The 15,963-nt window shown below is 40.7% G+C and overlaps 1 protein-coding gene across 3 annotated transcripts; it reads right to left on the bottom strand.

Moving 5' to 3' along the window:
• Window positions 1-903: 903 nt before the first annotated feature.
• Window positions 904-15,654, bottom strand: LOC117668039 (E3 ubiquitin-protein ligase TRIM31). 3 transcript variants are annotated; one of them, XR_015731699.1, is made up of 9 exons: window positions 13,188-15,654; window positions 9,209-9,304; window positions 8,895-9,113; window positions 7,436-7,458; window positions 6,739-6,854; window positions 5,696-5,860; window positions 3,151-3,315; window positions 2,591-2,767; window positions 904-965 (listed from the first exon to the last, which is right to left on the bottom strand). XR_015731699.1 is itself a non-coding variant. In XM_087883857.1 (8 exons), the coding sequence occupies exons 1-8, from the start codon at window positions 13,587-13,589 to the stop codon at window positions 2,721-2,723; spliced, it is 1,233 nt and encodes a 410-aa protein (XP_087739983.1). In that variant the 5' UTR covers window positions 13,590-15,654; the 3' UTR covers window positions 904-2,720. The 3 variants fall into 3 exon arrangements, 1 of the variants encoding a protein (XP_087739983.1); XR_015731700.1 differs by lacking the exon at window positions 904-965 and adding an exon at window positions 3,890-5,039 and having other exon boundaries at window positions 1,851-2,767; XM_087883857.1 differs by having other exon boundaries at window positions 904-2,767.
• Between the last annotated feature and the right edge of the window lie 309 nt (window positions 15,655-15,963).

Raw genomic sequence — 15,963 nt, 5'->3', positions numbered from 1 at the left:
TAACATTAGGTTTGATTTCTGGTTTTCTCCACAAAAATACTGCAATGCCTTTTAACACCATTTTTGAATTATCCAGTCAAGGAATTTCTTGCTTTCTCTCCTAACAAAGTTCTTTTTTTTTTGTAAAAAGTTTTTCTTTATTTTTTTACACATACACACACACAAACATACAATGTATTTTTGCTGATCAGAGTATTTGGCCGGTTAACAAATTTAAACAATTTTTAATCTTTACAACTAAAATTACCGTTTCTATACCTCCTTTTTGCCATAGTGTTCATTTTCATCTATTTTTTTTACCAATTTTACCCTTCATTTTCATCTCTAATTTTAACCAGATTCCAATTTTCCCTTCTATTCTATATTAAACCCCTTCTTATTGTCATCTGTTTTTATATCCATCATCAGAATGGATATAAGAATAACCTTTTCTGACACCAAGGGCTAGTTTGATGGAAGGCAATCTTTCCATGGACTGGGGGGGGGGCGAGTTTTTTCGCACTTTACCCAGATCTCACACATGCGCAAATTAAGCTTTGCTCACTTGCGCGGCCTGGTTCCTAACAGGCTGCGGACTGGTACGGTTCTGCAGCTCGGGGGTCAGGGAACCTCTGTTCTAGAGAACATTGCATATCAATGGCAGGTAGATTCCCATGACATCTCTCACCTTTACTAACCCATCTTGGCAGCTAGCAGGAAAACAACCCTCAATCACTTTTCTTAAGGTAAATTGACTTAGGACAGCAGGTGACTTTTAACGATTACTGAATTTAGTCCAAACACGTTGTTTGGCTTTGAATGGATACATCAAAGAGAACTATCAGGAATATCAACTGATCACTGGGCTTTTTTTGAGATCATCTGATAAGTAGGACATGAATGAATAAGACAAATTCCCCAAAATTCGTAATAGGTAATCTTTATTGAAGAAAAGAAGGTGAGCCGTAATTAAAGAATTGTATTGACTGCAGTACTTTTAAGAAAAAAAAATATATAAAGAAACAATATTTAAATGTTTTTAATGCTTTTTTTTTATTCTAACTCTATAGAATAGACTCTCATTTTGAACAGGAGCCCTTGTTTCTATCAGTCTTTTGTTTTTGCAATGGTCAAATTTGTTATGATTTTTCACCGACTACCGGTATATAAAAACAAACTTTCATTGAGATACTGGTTGAGCGCTACTGTGGGAAAGTGCTATACTGGATTAGCAGTATTCTGAAACGCCACTAAACTCAGTCCAAGTGACTGCACAAAATAAACTAAAGTCACTTTTATACGCAGTTTTGGTGTTATTTCAAAGTAATGCTAAACCTATGCTCAAAAGTAGCTTGGATAAGAGCTGACCTTTTTGGAGAGAGTTGCATAATACAGGTGGTCCCCAACTTACAACAGTTCATTTAGTTACGGTTTTAAGTTAAAACAGCACTGAAAAAACTGAGTTACACCCGCTCAATAAAAGCGTCCCTGTCTGAACTCTTTTGTGACTCTTAAAAAGACATCCAGCCAGGTAAAGTTGCTAAAATGCCATTTGTCCAAGACAGACCTGCCTGGGCAGGTCAAAATCTAATTGAAGGCAATTTTTCATCCCTTTCCTCCCAAGTGTAACCTTTCCCGATGCATCCAAGGAGTCTAAATATGCTTTCAAGGATGGCCGGGGGTGGGGTGGGGAGGAAGGCATTTTGGCAAATTCCTTTATGCCTGTGAAGAAGGAGCACCGGGCCCTCTATTGAGGGGTGGGGGGGGAGAAGGCTGGGGGCGGGGAAGAGAGAGGGAGGGAGGAAGGCATTTTGGCAAATGTTTACACCTCTCCCCTTTAGCTGAATTTCTATTAATTGTCCTCTAAAGAGTTTTATTTTATTTTACTTTATTAGTCATATTTTTATGCCGCCCACTCTCCGAGGACTCTGGGCGGCTTACATCAAAGACAGTATACTAAATAGCATATTGCCCCCTAACAATCTGGGTCCTCATTTTACCCACCTCGGAAGGATGGAAGGCTGAGTCAACCTTGAGCCTTGGTGAGATTTGATCCGCTGAACTAGCAGTCAGCTGAAGTAGCTGCAGTAATGCACCCTAACCACTGCGCCAAGTAAACAAACTGTTCCATTTGAAATACTAGGTGATTTCAAATTCAAATATTTCACACTGCAATCCTAGCATTGAATTTAGTGAGACTTACTTCTGAGTAAACCAACTGTTCCTCCCTGTATGGGGGGGGAGAGAGGGGGGGGAGAGCGGGGAGGAAGGCATTTTGGCAAATTCTTTTACACCTCTCTCCTTTCACTAGATTTCTATTACACCCCCTCTAGCCGATTGGTTGGGGGCTAACTGTCACCGGGTGGGGGGGGCGGCAGAACACCCAGGACGAACCCTCTGAGAATGGGCCGTGTCGAAGGATGTGAGACGCAGGGCCCAGTGGCCCATTGCAAATGACTGGAGGTGTGCCAGCTGAGGAGATAAGTCTTGGATGAGAAGCAAAACATCTTCAAAGAAAAACCAGAAAATCCAGTTGCCTCTTGAAAAAGCACTTTTGGGACAACCATGATCTGCATGACTGAGAATCTCCATGGACACTTTGCAAGGATACATCAAAGAGAACTATCAGCAATATCAACTGATCACTGGGCTTTTTGGACATCATCTGATTATAGAAGCTAGTACAGTGGATGTGTTGCTTCTGCTGAAAAATCGCTACAATAATTTGTACATAATTCCAGCTAGGATAGTGGACACTGAGATGATTTTTGACGTTTCTTCATGTTAACTAATCAAAACAGAGACAAAAGAGCATTACAAAGTAGGCAGAAACTTATGGATTTATTTTGCAGCACCTGAAGCCCCGCTGAAAGCTGATTATTATGGTTTTTTTCCCTGTAGACTCTGGTCCCAATACTTAAGGAGATAAAAATATTTCCTTCATACCAGCTTTCAATAATAGTATCAGCTGCTAATGTCTGCAGATATAATTACCATAGGCAATCACACTAAGCTGAAGAGGGATGAGGGCATAACAAAAATGGGGAATTTAGCCTTTGTACCCCTTGTTTATATCAAAGGAACATTTGTAAGATTTTTTTCTTTTTTTAAAAAAATGAAAACTGAGAAAGTTGGACAAAATACAGAGAGAAACCATTGTCATACACTTACTATCTCCTACTGGTGCTCTTTTATCAGGCTGCTGAGATGATGAGGAATGCATTCTGCTCTCTGGGCTATAATCAAAAGCATCATTGGCTGATTCGTCTTCTGATTTCCTCTTTTTTTCAATAAGAGAGCTCAAATCTTCCTTCTTCCTAACAGGTATTACAGCATCTAGTGGAAACAAAAAAAAATCCAAGAGTAAACAAGGGCAGGGGATTAATATATCTATATAATATATATATAATACACCAAGCCAAATCTCAAAAGCCTAGAGAATTCCTAGAAGCCTGGCACTCAGACAAATCAGCTATCAATAGGCACATAGAGATAGACAACATCTACGTAACATTTGAAAGAGACAATAAAAAAACAAAAAAGGAAACAAAAAGAGGAAAACACACCACACTGTTAGCAATCAACACCAGATGACCAACAATCAAGAAATCAACAATACCCCAATCAAGAAAGTACTAATTTAGACAAACAAGCTATCAGTAAACAACAGCCTAATCAAGGAACTACCAAGAACACTTCCACTTGACAAGACAAGCTATATAAGTAGACAGTAAAGCCTACTCTCTTCTAGAACTGATGCAATATGCATACATATGGTATCTGTCTGTCTGCCTGTCTGTCTATCTGTCATCTATCCATCCACCCATCCATTCATCCACCTATATCTCATATATGTATATAACTCTCGCTTTCTCTACACCTCCCATCTCTGTCCACTGCAGTTCCTTACCCCTTCCATTAATCCAGGTCAAATCTAACTACATAAACATGACTTCCTTTTCTCCTTTAATTCCGATTCCATCCTTTCCACACATTGCTGCTGTTCATGCATCTGATAAAGGAGAATAGTATTCTTTGTTTTGGTGTGTACATTTCGTTTGCTTGCTAGTGTATCTCTGTGTCTATAATGGACTGTATACAAATACACATTTTTACTGGGATTCATAGTTCTTATTAAGCTGCTCATAAAAACCAAACCATCCTGTTCTTCTGATGTACAGGTAGTCCTTGACTTTCAAGCGTAATGAAGCCTGCCTATTACAGTTGTAAGTTTTGATGATGGTTGTAAAGCAGGTCACCACATGATCAGACTCACTTTTCTTAAGGTAAGCTGGTTTAGGACAGCAAGTGAGTTTTAACAATTACTGAATTTAGTCCAAGCATGTTGTTTGGCTTTGCATGGATATCCCAAAGTTGCTTTTTCAAGAGGCAATTGGACTTTCTGGTTTTTCTTTGAAGACGTTTCTTTGGGTCCCCACCTGTCATGACCTGGATGACTGAGAATCTCCATAGATATTTAGTGATATGCTTTGGGATGATTCCCCCTTCAAATGGTGAGGGAATATGAATGGATTTCCAGAAAAATTGCAGATTACAGGAAATATTTTCACTTCAGTCTGAGACGCAGACAGGATAGACTCATCCCCCAACAGGCTGCGCTTGTCTTCAACAGTGAAGGGACTCAGCGGAAAACAACCTTCAGAAAGCACAGCTCCAATTCCTCAATGAAAGAAGGCTAAAAGGAGGCAAATGACTAGCTGTCTGCAAAGAGACTTCCTCACCATCCAGTCAGAGCTGAAGAATCCTCTTGGATGGGAAGTGAAATGTCTTCAAAGAAAAACCAGAAAGTCCAGTTGCCTCTTGAAAAAGCACTTTTGGGACAACCCTGACTGAGAATCTCCATGGACACTTTGCAAGGATACATCAAAGAGAACTATCAGCAATATCAACTGATCACTGGGTTTTTTTGACATCATCTGATTATAGAAGCTAGTACAGTGGATGTGTTGCTTCTGCTGAAAACTCGCTACAAAAATTTGTACATAATTCCAGCTAGGATAGTGGACACTGAGATGGTTTTTGATGTTTCTTCATGTTAACTAGTCAAAAAAGAGACAAAAGAGCATTAGAAAGTAGGTAGAAACTTATGGATTTATTTTGCAGCACCCAAAGCCCCGCTGAAAGCTAATTATTATGACTTTTTTTTCCTGTAAACTCTGGTCCCAATATTTAATGAGATAAAAATATTTCCTTCATACCAGCTTTCAATAATCTGTTTCCCCTAAAATAAGACATCCCCTGATAATAAGCCCAATCAGGTTTTTGAGCGCATGCACTAAAATAAGCATCCCCCTGAAAATAAGCTCTCCCCGAAAATATTTAAACGCATGCGCAGCCAGTCCCCGCCATTTCCTCTGGTTAGGATTAGGGAGACAGAGCTGGAAGTCAGGTAAGACGGCAAGAAGAGCCCCATCTTGCTCCACGCGCCCCAAACTAATAAGACATCCCCAAAAATAAGGCCAAGCACTTATTTCGGGGAAACACGGTAATAGTATCAGCTGCTAATGTCTGAAGATATAATTACCATACACAATCACACTAAGCTGAAGAGGGAAGGGGACATAACAAAAATGGGAAACTTAGCCTTTGTGCCCCTTTTTTATATCAAAGGTACGTTTGTGTGTGTTGTGTTTTTTTTAATGAAAACTGAGAAAGTTGGACAAAATACAGAGAGAAATCATTGTCCTGCACTTACTATCTCCTACTGGTGCTCTTTTATCAGGCTGCGGAGATGATGAGGAATGCATTCTGCTCTCTGGGCTACAATCAAAAGCATCACTGGCTGTTTGGTCTTCCGATTTCCTCTTTTTTGCAATAAGAGAGCTCGAATCTTCCTTCTTCCTAACAGGTGTTAGATCATCTGGTGGAAACAAAAAAAATCCAAGAGTAAACAGGGGCAGGGGGTTAATATATCTATAATATATATATATATATATATATATAATACACCAAGCCAAATCTCAAAAGCCTAGAGAATTCCTAGAAGCCTGGCACTCAGACAAATCAGCTATCAATAGGCACATAGAAACAGACAACATCTACATACCATTCAAGAGACAACTCAAAAAACCAAAAAGGAAACAAAAAGAGCAAAACACACCACCCTGTTAGCAATCGTATTTATACAAAAGTTATTTGTATAAATAACTCAAGATGGCAAACATACCTAATACACCTTCGTCCTCCTATTTTCTCCACAACAACAATCCTGTGTAGAAGGGAGACTGGCCCAAAGTCACACAGTCGGCTTTCATACCTAAGGTTTCTTGGTTTCTAGTCTGGTGCTTTAACCATTAGACCTTAACAATCATTATTGGCTGGGTTCTCATGTGTTAAACTACATTGCGGCTCAAAGCAATGTATAGACCCAAGCTTCAGATCAATCACTCATGCATCTTGTCAATATTTTCTGCTCTAATTAAGCCTCAATAGAAACTTCTTGTATTGCTTGGACTGCTGTTATTCACCTTCTGTTTCTCATTCTCTCTTTTGCCCTAGCTCCTGTTTTAATGTAGTGTTTCAGGCTGCTTTGAAGGTTCTTGTGATAGGAAGGCAGGACTCACATCTTTCAAAACATATATGCTATCTTCAGAAACAGGAACTAGAGTATAGCAAAACAAATCAATACTTTTAGGAGCATGCATGTAAGGTTCCTTTCTGTTCCAACTGCATGGACTGTATCTCTCAGTTTAAAAACTTGGTCCTAAATTTAAATTTAAATATCAGCTAAGCTCATACCTTTGAATTTCCACAAAGTATGTGTGACAACCTCATTGTGTCTTGTTTGAGAAGCAAGCCATTTTTCCATTTCAGGAAGAAAATCATCTAACCCTTGAAACTTCTTTTGATTTAACCTAAAATACGAAGAAAACATTTGTATATGAAGATCAGGTGGACGATTTTAAGGTGAAAGAGGCCTATACAGACTATTGGTATCATTTTTGCCCTGAAGTCATAAAGCATCAAGGGCAGAGGTGGGTTTCAGCGGGTTCTGACCAGTTCTAGAGAATCGGTAGAGGGATTTTTGAGTAGTTCGGAGAACTAGTAGTAAAATTTCTGACTGGCCCCGCCCCCATCTATTCTCTGCCTCCCGAGTCCCAGCTGTTCAGGAAGAAATGGGGATTTTGCAGTAACCTTCCCCTGCCTTGCCCACCAAGCCACGCCCACCAAGCCATGTCACGCTCACCAAGCCACGCCCACAGAACCGGTAGTAAAAAAATTTGAACCCGACCACTGATCAAGGGGTAAACTTGCTGCTTGGTCAAAGATATTATAAAGTATTTGGAGAAGGCTGAATACTAGGTCAGGCCAAATACAGATGAGGAGCTGGGTTTTAGGGAAAGTTTATCGGGCTACACAATTTTTACCCGTGGATTTATACTCTTGCATTTCTTAGATCATTCAGCACAAATCAGAAGATAAAAAAGTCAAATACCTCATTGATGCAGTCTGCATCTCCTGGGAAAGGAAAGATAAGAAGTATTTTAGCATTACGTAATAAAGAGTCTACAACGAAATATTGCCATGTGATTTGGAGTCTCTAGCTCTCTTCCTAGACATTCCATTTTTCCCCAGGATGTGGTTTCTCGTTTATCTTTTAACAGATCTTCAGCATGCAGTGACTATTGAGCCTGCAAAGCCTCCTTTGATTTTGTTCTCACATTCCCCGAAGCCACTGCTTTCAAATTTGGCAGCTTTAAGATGGATGGACCACAACTGTTCAATGCTTGCTTGGGAATTCTAAGAGTTGAGGCCCACCCATCTTAAAATTGCCAGGGCTGAGAAACACCGCCATAAGCCTTTCTGATACATTCTTTTATGTAGATGATGCCATTTCAAAGATCAGTGTCTATTTTCATTAGCACATAGCACATTAACTGTCTGGTTTTAACCATAGTTTATAGAACAAGCCATAACATTGTCAATCATAATCTAAAAACCACAATCATTAGTCAAAACGATGTGTGAATCCAGCCTTGCATCAGAAATATGGGAGAGGAAGCCAATTTTTTTCTACCATATGATGATGATGTTATCTATTTAGTTGCATCTGACTTTTGACAATTCTATGGGCCTGGTCTCTCCACATCTTCTGATCTTGCACTACTTCTTTGAGTTGTTCCTGACATATATCACTTTATGAGCCTCTCTCACAGGTATCCCACATGGGAAGCAATGACTTTGTTAAGCTACTTTTATCTAATTTTGCCTCCCCCCCAAGCCACCTTCCTGGTCATGCTGCTAGGAATATGCAAAACCAATACATCTAGTGGGACTAGTTTGGGAAAGAGATGTACCATAAAAAGAGGACTGTCTGTTTCTTGTTCCCTAAATTTCAAGAACTATCGTATTTTTCGGAGTATAAGACGCACCGGACTATAAGACTCACCTATCTTTTTTGGTGAGGAAAACAAGAAAAAGAAATCTGCCTCCCAGCAATTTTGCTTCGTTGCAGCAAACAGCCACTTTCATTTTTGCTTTACTTTCATTTTTGTTTTCAGCATAGCTTGATTAGCACAAGAAAAAAAAAATCTGCTCTAGCAATTTACCTCTTTGCAACAAGCAGCAGAGGCCCAGGCAAAACAGCTGAGAGTCGGGAGGCAGATCCAATCAACTTGTGCTAATTAGGCTGTGCTGAAGCTGAAAGGAGCTGTTTCTTCTTGGTGCAAGGAGGTAACTGCTGGGAGGCAGAGGGCAAAGGGTGGGAGCCAGTGGACGGGCGGGGCTACATTCGGTGTATAAGACGCACCTAAATTTTCACCCCAATTTTTTAGGGGGGAAAAAGGTGCGTCTTATACTCCGAAAAATACGGTACCCTAGAGCTATTGTCCCACCACATCTTCAGTAAGATAACCCTTATTTACCCCGGAAGAAAATAATGTCAACTTTCTAACCTGTAAAAACTCAACCTCTACTGTTGGCCATCTCTCTTCTGCCATAGTGATAAGGCTATCCAGGCAAAAAATTTCCTCTGAAATTGTGGCATTATGTTCCTTAACTGCTGTCTGGAGTGAGTGCCACTGGGCCAGCAGCAGCTGCCTCTGTTCCTCAAGGGATTGATAAATCTGCTTAAAGGCCAACGACGTTTTCTGAATCCCAGCACCGATTGTATTCTGCAATAAATTCCAGCAGGGAAACATGGTTACTGCTCTAAAAGACAGACTGAGGACAAATTCCAGTTTGCCAGTAGATAAATTGAAGAACCTACCAGGGCTTCTTCGTTCCTCGCTGTATTCATTGCCTGAAATTTAACAAGTTCTCCTCTTTTTGTCTTCAAAAATATCAGTTGGTCCTGGAATTCTTGCTAAATAAAGAAGAACAGTATTTGATTTATTTATTATACCTTGTGCAATGGTGGGTTGCCCCCGGTTTGGACCGGTTCACAAGAACTCGTAGTAAAAACGGTGGGAGGCTCCGCCCACTGACCTGGACATCATCATAGGTCAGTGATGGCTAACCTTTTTGCCATCACGTGCCAAAAGCGGGGAGTGCGGGAGGGTCGTGAGCAAGCGTGCCTACACCCATAATTCAATGTGCCCCACCCCACGCGCGACCCACACTTTTGGCATGCAATGGCACGGTGGGCCCAGTAGGCCTGTTTTTTACCCTCCCCAGGCTCCAGAGGCTTTCTTGGAGCCTGGGGAGGGCGAAAACGGCCTCCCCACCCCCCGGAGGCCCTCCAGAGGCTGGAAACGGCCCGTTTCCCGACTTCCAGTGGGCCCAGAAGGCCAGAAAATTAGTTGTCCAGCACACGCATGTGTGCTGGAGCTGAGCTAGGGCAATGTTCGCGTGCCCACAGATATGGCTCACGCGTGCCATAGGTTTGCCATGACGGTCATAGGTGATCTGTGCAGGCGGGCGCAATACGAACCAGTAGTAAAGGTAAGTAGAACCCACCCCTGACCTTGTAGTCTTAGATCAGTGATGAGTTCCTCCCGGTTTGGTCCGGTTCGGCGGAGCCGGTAGCAGTGACGATATGCCGTCACCGAATCGGTTCCCCCCCCACCCTCCCACCCCCCACCCCCCCATGTTATTCTTACCTTTTATTTGGTCTCACCCCCAATCTATTACTACCTCCTGAGTCCCAGCTGATGGCTAGAGGGAAAAAAACTGTTTAAACTCTTGCTTCAAAGGGCCGCCCTACAGCTGATCAGTGTTAAAAGCATACAAATGAGTCAGGTTGTAAGTGCGAGGACTGGTCATAAGTGCGAGGACCTTCCAGAAATGACTCATTTCAGCCCTCTGAGTAGTCCCTATACACATAGCCACGCCCACCCGGTCACATGACCAGCTAGCCATGCCCACCCAGTCACATGACCTCTAAGCCATACCCACAAAATAAGCCACGCTCACAGAACCGGTAGTAAAAAAATTTAGAACCCACCCGTCTTAGATACCTACAAAATGAATCTTTAACAACCCTTACCCTCCCTACGTGGAGCATCTTAATCCAGCTAATTATTCCTGAGCTGAGTCTTCCATCTATTCTAGCACATTTAAGATTAAACCAGTCACTATTGCAATATATCTGCACTCCAGACTTAAACACTCTCAATGTCCAACTTTCAAGAATAACATGGAAACTATAAACCCGCTAAGGCATAAATCATTAACTTTAACTATGAACAGTCAAGCCTGTTCTAAAGTTCAGTTCTTGAAATCCACCAGCCAAGATTGCCAACACCTGGGAGATTATCGAAGACCAAGAGCGACTGCGGGAAAATTTGATCTACCTTATCTCAAAACTAGAATCCCCAAGATCATTTGAAGAAGCTTTTGGCAGCAAAAATGATAAAACAAAAAAGGGCCTGCCCTGTTTGCTGCAGATCACAAGCAGAGGCTGTAGTTGCTTGCTTTGGCCTTTTGAAGAGTGTTTTCATATGGCATTAAACAGACACTCTTGGCTAATTTTTTTAGGTGTTCCATGTGTGAAAAAAAAACACAGCACTGAGGTCTCTAGTTAGATACAAAGAAGATGTAAAGAAGAAAAACAGAGCAGAACTCTATTTAACAGTCATATGCCCCAGTGGTGAAATCTAAAATTTGTTACTACTGGTTCTGTGGGCGTGGCTTGGTGGGGAGAGTAATGTGACTGGGTGGGCGTGGCCAATCTTTTTAAAAAAAACTTTTAAAACCATTTTTTCTATAACCTCTTCGGCGAACTCAGCTTGGATCGTCAGAGGCATTTAAAAAAAAAAAAAGGGTCTTTTTCTTTTAAATGCCTCTGACGATCCAAGCTGAGTTGACTGATCGTTAGAGGCATTTAAAAGAAAAAGACCCTTTTTTTCTTTTAAAAGCCTTTGATGATCTCAGCTGAGCCGCGCGATCATCAGAGGTTTTTTGTTTTTTTTGTTTTTACTTTTAAAAGCATTTTTTCGGCCGAAGAGGTTGTAGAAAAAATGCTTTTAAAAGTAAAAAAAAAAAGCCTCTGAAGATTGTGCGGCTCAGCTGGGCATGGGGGTGGGGGCAGGGATTTTTGCTACCGGTTCTCCGAACCACCCGCCTCCATCACTACCAGATCGGGTGATCCAGTCCGAACCGGGAGCATTTCACCCCTGATGTGCCCCTTTCTTAGGGTACCATATATGTCCCTGAAAAAATAGGTGCTTTTTCTTGCTTTTCCTGCCACGTTCATATGTTGTGGCATTTGTCTGGTCTCCAAAACAGAGCTAAGGCAGCATTAACATCATCCTCAGCTATTCCAATTTGAAAGTAATATTCTCCTTCTCCTGTCAACACAACTTTTGCCATGGATAAATGTCTTCATCATGCAATCCCAAGTTGCTCACAGCATCTTTTCCAAGCAACAAATTAAACATTTGTCTGAAGTGGTGTAGGGTTTCCTGCCTAAGCAGGGGGTTGGACTAGAAGACCTCCAAGGTCCCTTCCAACTCTGTTATTCTATTCTGTTCTAAATTCTGTCAGCAGGAGGAAGAGGATGGTGAAAATCAGCTGGCATGATGGGACTGGCAGAGAGCAGAGCAGCAGGGGCTGGCTCTGGCAGTAGAGCTAAAGTAGATGCCCTGAGGAACAGGTGTGGCAGCTGGCTGAGATTGCTGAAGAGCCTGGGCCTTTGATCCCAGTGCTGCCACCACCTCCAAGGAGTATCACTGTGCAGGGTGGCCAAAAGTGCAGAGATGGGTAAGAGATAAGCAGGTAGAGGGAGTTAGACACCACTGTGGTCATAAGTGCAGGTGGGCTGCCAAGCACCCAAAGTATCATTACACAACTGTTTAGCAATCTGTAATCTGGCAATTATATAACATGGCAAGACAGTTCCTGTCTATCAACTTCCTCACAAAGAAGGGCTGTTTGGAGTCCTCCCCTCCAGGGGTGAAATGCTCCCGGTTCGCCCGATCCGGTAGCGATGGAGGCGGGTAGTTCGGAGAACTGGTAGCAAAAACCCTGCCCCCCCATGCCCAGCTGAGCCGCGCAATCATCAGAGGCTTTTTTTCTTTTAAATGCCTCTGACGATCCAAACTGAGTTGCCTGATTGGCAGAAGCTTTTTAAAAAAGCCTCTGCCGATCAGGCAACTCAGCTTGGATCGCCAGAGGCATTTAAAAGAAAAAAAGCCTCTGATAATCAGGCAACTCAGGTTGGAACCTCTGACGATCCAAGTTGAGTTGCCTGATCATCAGAGGCATTTAAAAGAAAAAAAGCCTCTGACGATCAGGCAACTCAGCTGGGATCGTCAGAGCCTTTTGAAAGCATCTTTTTACAACCTCTTTGTGAAGAGGTTGTAGAGAAAATGGTTTTAAAAGTTAAAAAAATTGGCCACGCCCACCCAGTCACATTACCCCCCCACCAAGCCATGCTCACAGAACCAGTAGTAACAAATTTTAGATTTCACCACTGCTCCCCTCACCAAATTATCCCCATGAGCAGCATACTAATTTGTACTAACTTATTATGTAACCTAATAAATATTATGTTTATTTATAAACTGCCCAGTCACAAGTGAGATTAGTAGTGTAGAATGGTGATAAATAATAAATATACTGATTCTTCATTTACTAACTGCCAACCAACCAACCAACCTCTATTTTTTTCCCAATCTGCAGAAAGCCACGAAGCTAGTATACCAAACATGTCAGTCTCAAACAGCAAATGAAGAATACATGAAAAAGTGGCCTACATTTTAGCCCTCACAGCAACAAATATGCCACCTAACATTGTTTGATCTTACCTCCACAGGAAACACCGTATGCTCCTTGTGCTCTTTCGATTTGTCACACACCACACAGATCGCCATTTGATCATTTTTACAGAAAAGCTTCAGTGGTTCCTGGTGCGTCTGGCATACCTCCTCTTTTGTCTTTTCTTTTTGTTGATTTGTTTCGTCCAGCTTTGGGACAATTCTGGCAATGTTTCCCAGCTCTCGGTTGGGCTTTAGGATTCTTTTCCGGCTGGTTGCTCTACACTTAGGACAGTGGAAATATTTTTTGTTAATGAAAACCCAGTGTTTGGTAATGCAAGCTTGGCAGAAGGTGTGCCCACAATGTATGGAGACTGGATCATGGAAACAGTCCAAGCAAATGGAGCAGATCAGTTCTTCTTTAAGTCTTCTTGTCAATTCCTCTGTGGACATGATGGCTGTCTGTGCTAAACAGTTTCTTTCTGCCGCTGTTGCTAGATATCCCGCTGAGGAAACAGTGCTATGTTCTCACTGCTTTCACTAAAAAAAAATGTCCGCAAGATTTACACAAACAATAACAAGATTGATGAAACTTCTGGACTTTAAAGTTTCACATGGGAAGAAAAGAGAGAGAAAAGTAGTTAAATAATTAAAATCTGACATGGAAAGTGCAGAGCCATGTGTTTTGGGCTCGAACAAGATCCTGAAAAGAAATCATTGAACAGAAGTAACAGGAAGTGCTGGAAATGATGATTCATGTATCAGAAGTCAGAGTGGCCCCAGCCCTATCTGTAAGAGGTTTTGTTTGGGCTGATTGGCAGAACTCCAGATTCCTGGCTAAAGAGGAAATATAAAAGGAGTTAAACCACTCCTCTAGTAATGAGGGTTTTATGTAAATATTTAGCAAGACTAGAAGCAAATAGACACATTAGAATACTTTCAATATTCTGGCAAAGGTAATGATTAATGGAGAATTGACTGACTCTATTGAAATAGAAAAAGGTACTCGACAAGGATGCCCATTATCCCCATTGTTGTTTATATTGACTTTGGAAGTGCTGAATAGAAATGTCAGTGAAGAAAAAGAGATAAAAGGAATGAAAATTAGAAAAGAAGAATATAAATTACAAGCTTTTGCTGATGACCTGGTCTTTATTCTTGAAGAACCATTAATATCAATAAATAAACTGACAGAAAAAATAGGAGAATTTGGGGAAGTTGCTGGTCTGAAAATTAATAAAGAAAAGACGAAGATAATGACTAAAAATATATTAAAAAAAACAAAAAGAAGAACTAATGGAGATTTCAAAGACGCAGGTCACAAATAAGGTAAAATATTTGGGGATTCAATTGACAACAAGATGTAGTTCTCTTAAAGAAAATAATTATAATAACCTTAAGCAACAGAGAGGACAAGACTTGGTGAAATGGGGAAATTTGCAGTTATCTTTGATTGGTAGAATTGCAACCATTAAGATGAATATTTTACCTAGAATTTTATACCTTTTTCAGACGATTCCAATAAAGCTGGGTAAGGAATTCTTTGCAGATTTAAATAAAATGAAATACATTTGGCAGGGAAAGAAGGCAAGAATAAAACTTAAGTTGTTACAAGATGCTAAAATGAGGGGTGGTTTTGGTTTACCGAATTTTGAATTATATTACCAAGCGGTTTGTTTAATGTGAATTAAAGAATGGGTAACATTGAAAAACATTAGATTATTGAATTTGGAGGGGCATGATTTGTTGATGGGGTGGCATGTTTTCTTATGGTATAAAGGTACCAAAATTCAGGATTATTTAGAAGACATCAGATACATGAAGCTTTGTTTTTGACATGGGAGAGGATTAAAAAATACCATTATTTGAAGATTCCAGTCTGGGTATCTACAATTGAAGCTTTCTCTTATCTAGTGGTATTTAAGGGGAAACAAATTGTTAGATGTAGTGAATTATTGGATGAAAAGGGTGAACTTAAACTGAAACAAGATTTAGAAGATCAGGGGTTTAAGATGAATTGGTTTTCATATATGCAAATACTTTCCAGATATCGAGAAGATCTCAAACAAGAAGGTTTTTATAGTGCTTTGACTAGTTTAGATAAGATATTAATGGGTTTTGATGACCATGTAATTAAAAAGTTATATGGATATTTGCTTGAAGTAAAATTGGAAGAAGAACAAGTTAAAGAATCAATGATAGCATGGGGGAAAATTTTGGTTATGGTATTGATTTAGAGAAATGGCAAAAATTGTGGTCACATAATTATAAAATGACAATGTCTACAGCATATAAAGAGAATTTGTATAAGATGTTTTACAGGTGGCATCTACCCCCCGATGAGGATAGCCAGAATGTTCAAGAACAAATCGGAGAAATGTTGGAAGTGTCATCAGACTCCAGGATCTTATTACCATATGTGGTGGACATGCGTGGAAGCAAGGAGATTTTGGACTAAGATACACATATGGTTGGAAAAAATAACAGAGACATATTGACTTTAAACCAGAGATATTTTTATTAGGGATCTTACCAGAGACATTTAATAAAGAACTACAATATTTAATTGTGAACATTTTAATAGCAGCTAGAATTGTATTTGCAAAAAATTGGAAAGGAGAGAAGATAATCACCGATGAAGAAATTATTAAGAAAATGTTGGACTGTGCTGAAATGAGTAGATTGACATTTGAAATAAGAGAACAGGATGGGGAGAAACAAGCTCAGACTCAACCCTTCCAAGACCGAGTGGCTGTGGCTCCTGGCGTCCCAGTATAGTCAGCGGGTTCCATCGCTGACTATTGGGGGCGAGATCTTGGCCTCCTCA

Source organism: Pantherophis guttatus, chromosome 2 (genome assembly GCF_059756535.1).
Source record: "Pantherophis guttatus breed Tessera chromosome 2, ASM5975653v1, whole genome shotgun sequence".
In the NCBI taxonomy this organism is placed as follows: Eukaryota; Metazoa; Chordata; class Lepidosauria; order Squamata; family Colubridae; genus Pantherophis; species Pantherophis guttatus.
Note: the sequence above shows the minus strand (reverse complement) of the source record. Positions and strands in the feature narration are given on the sequence as shown.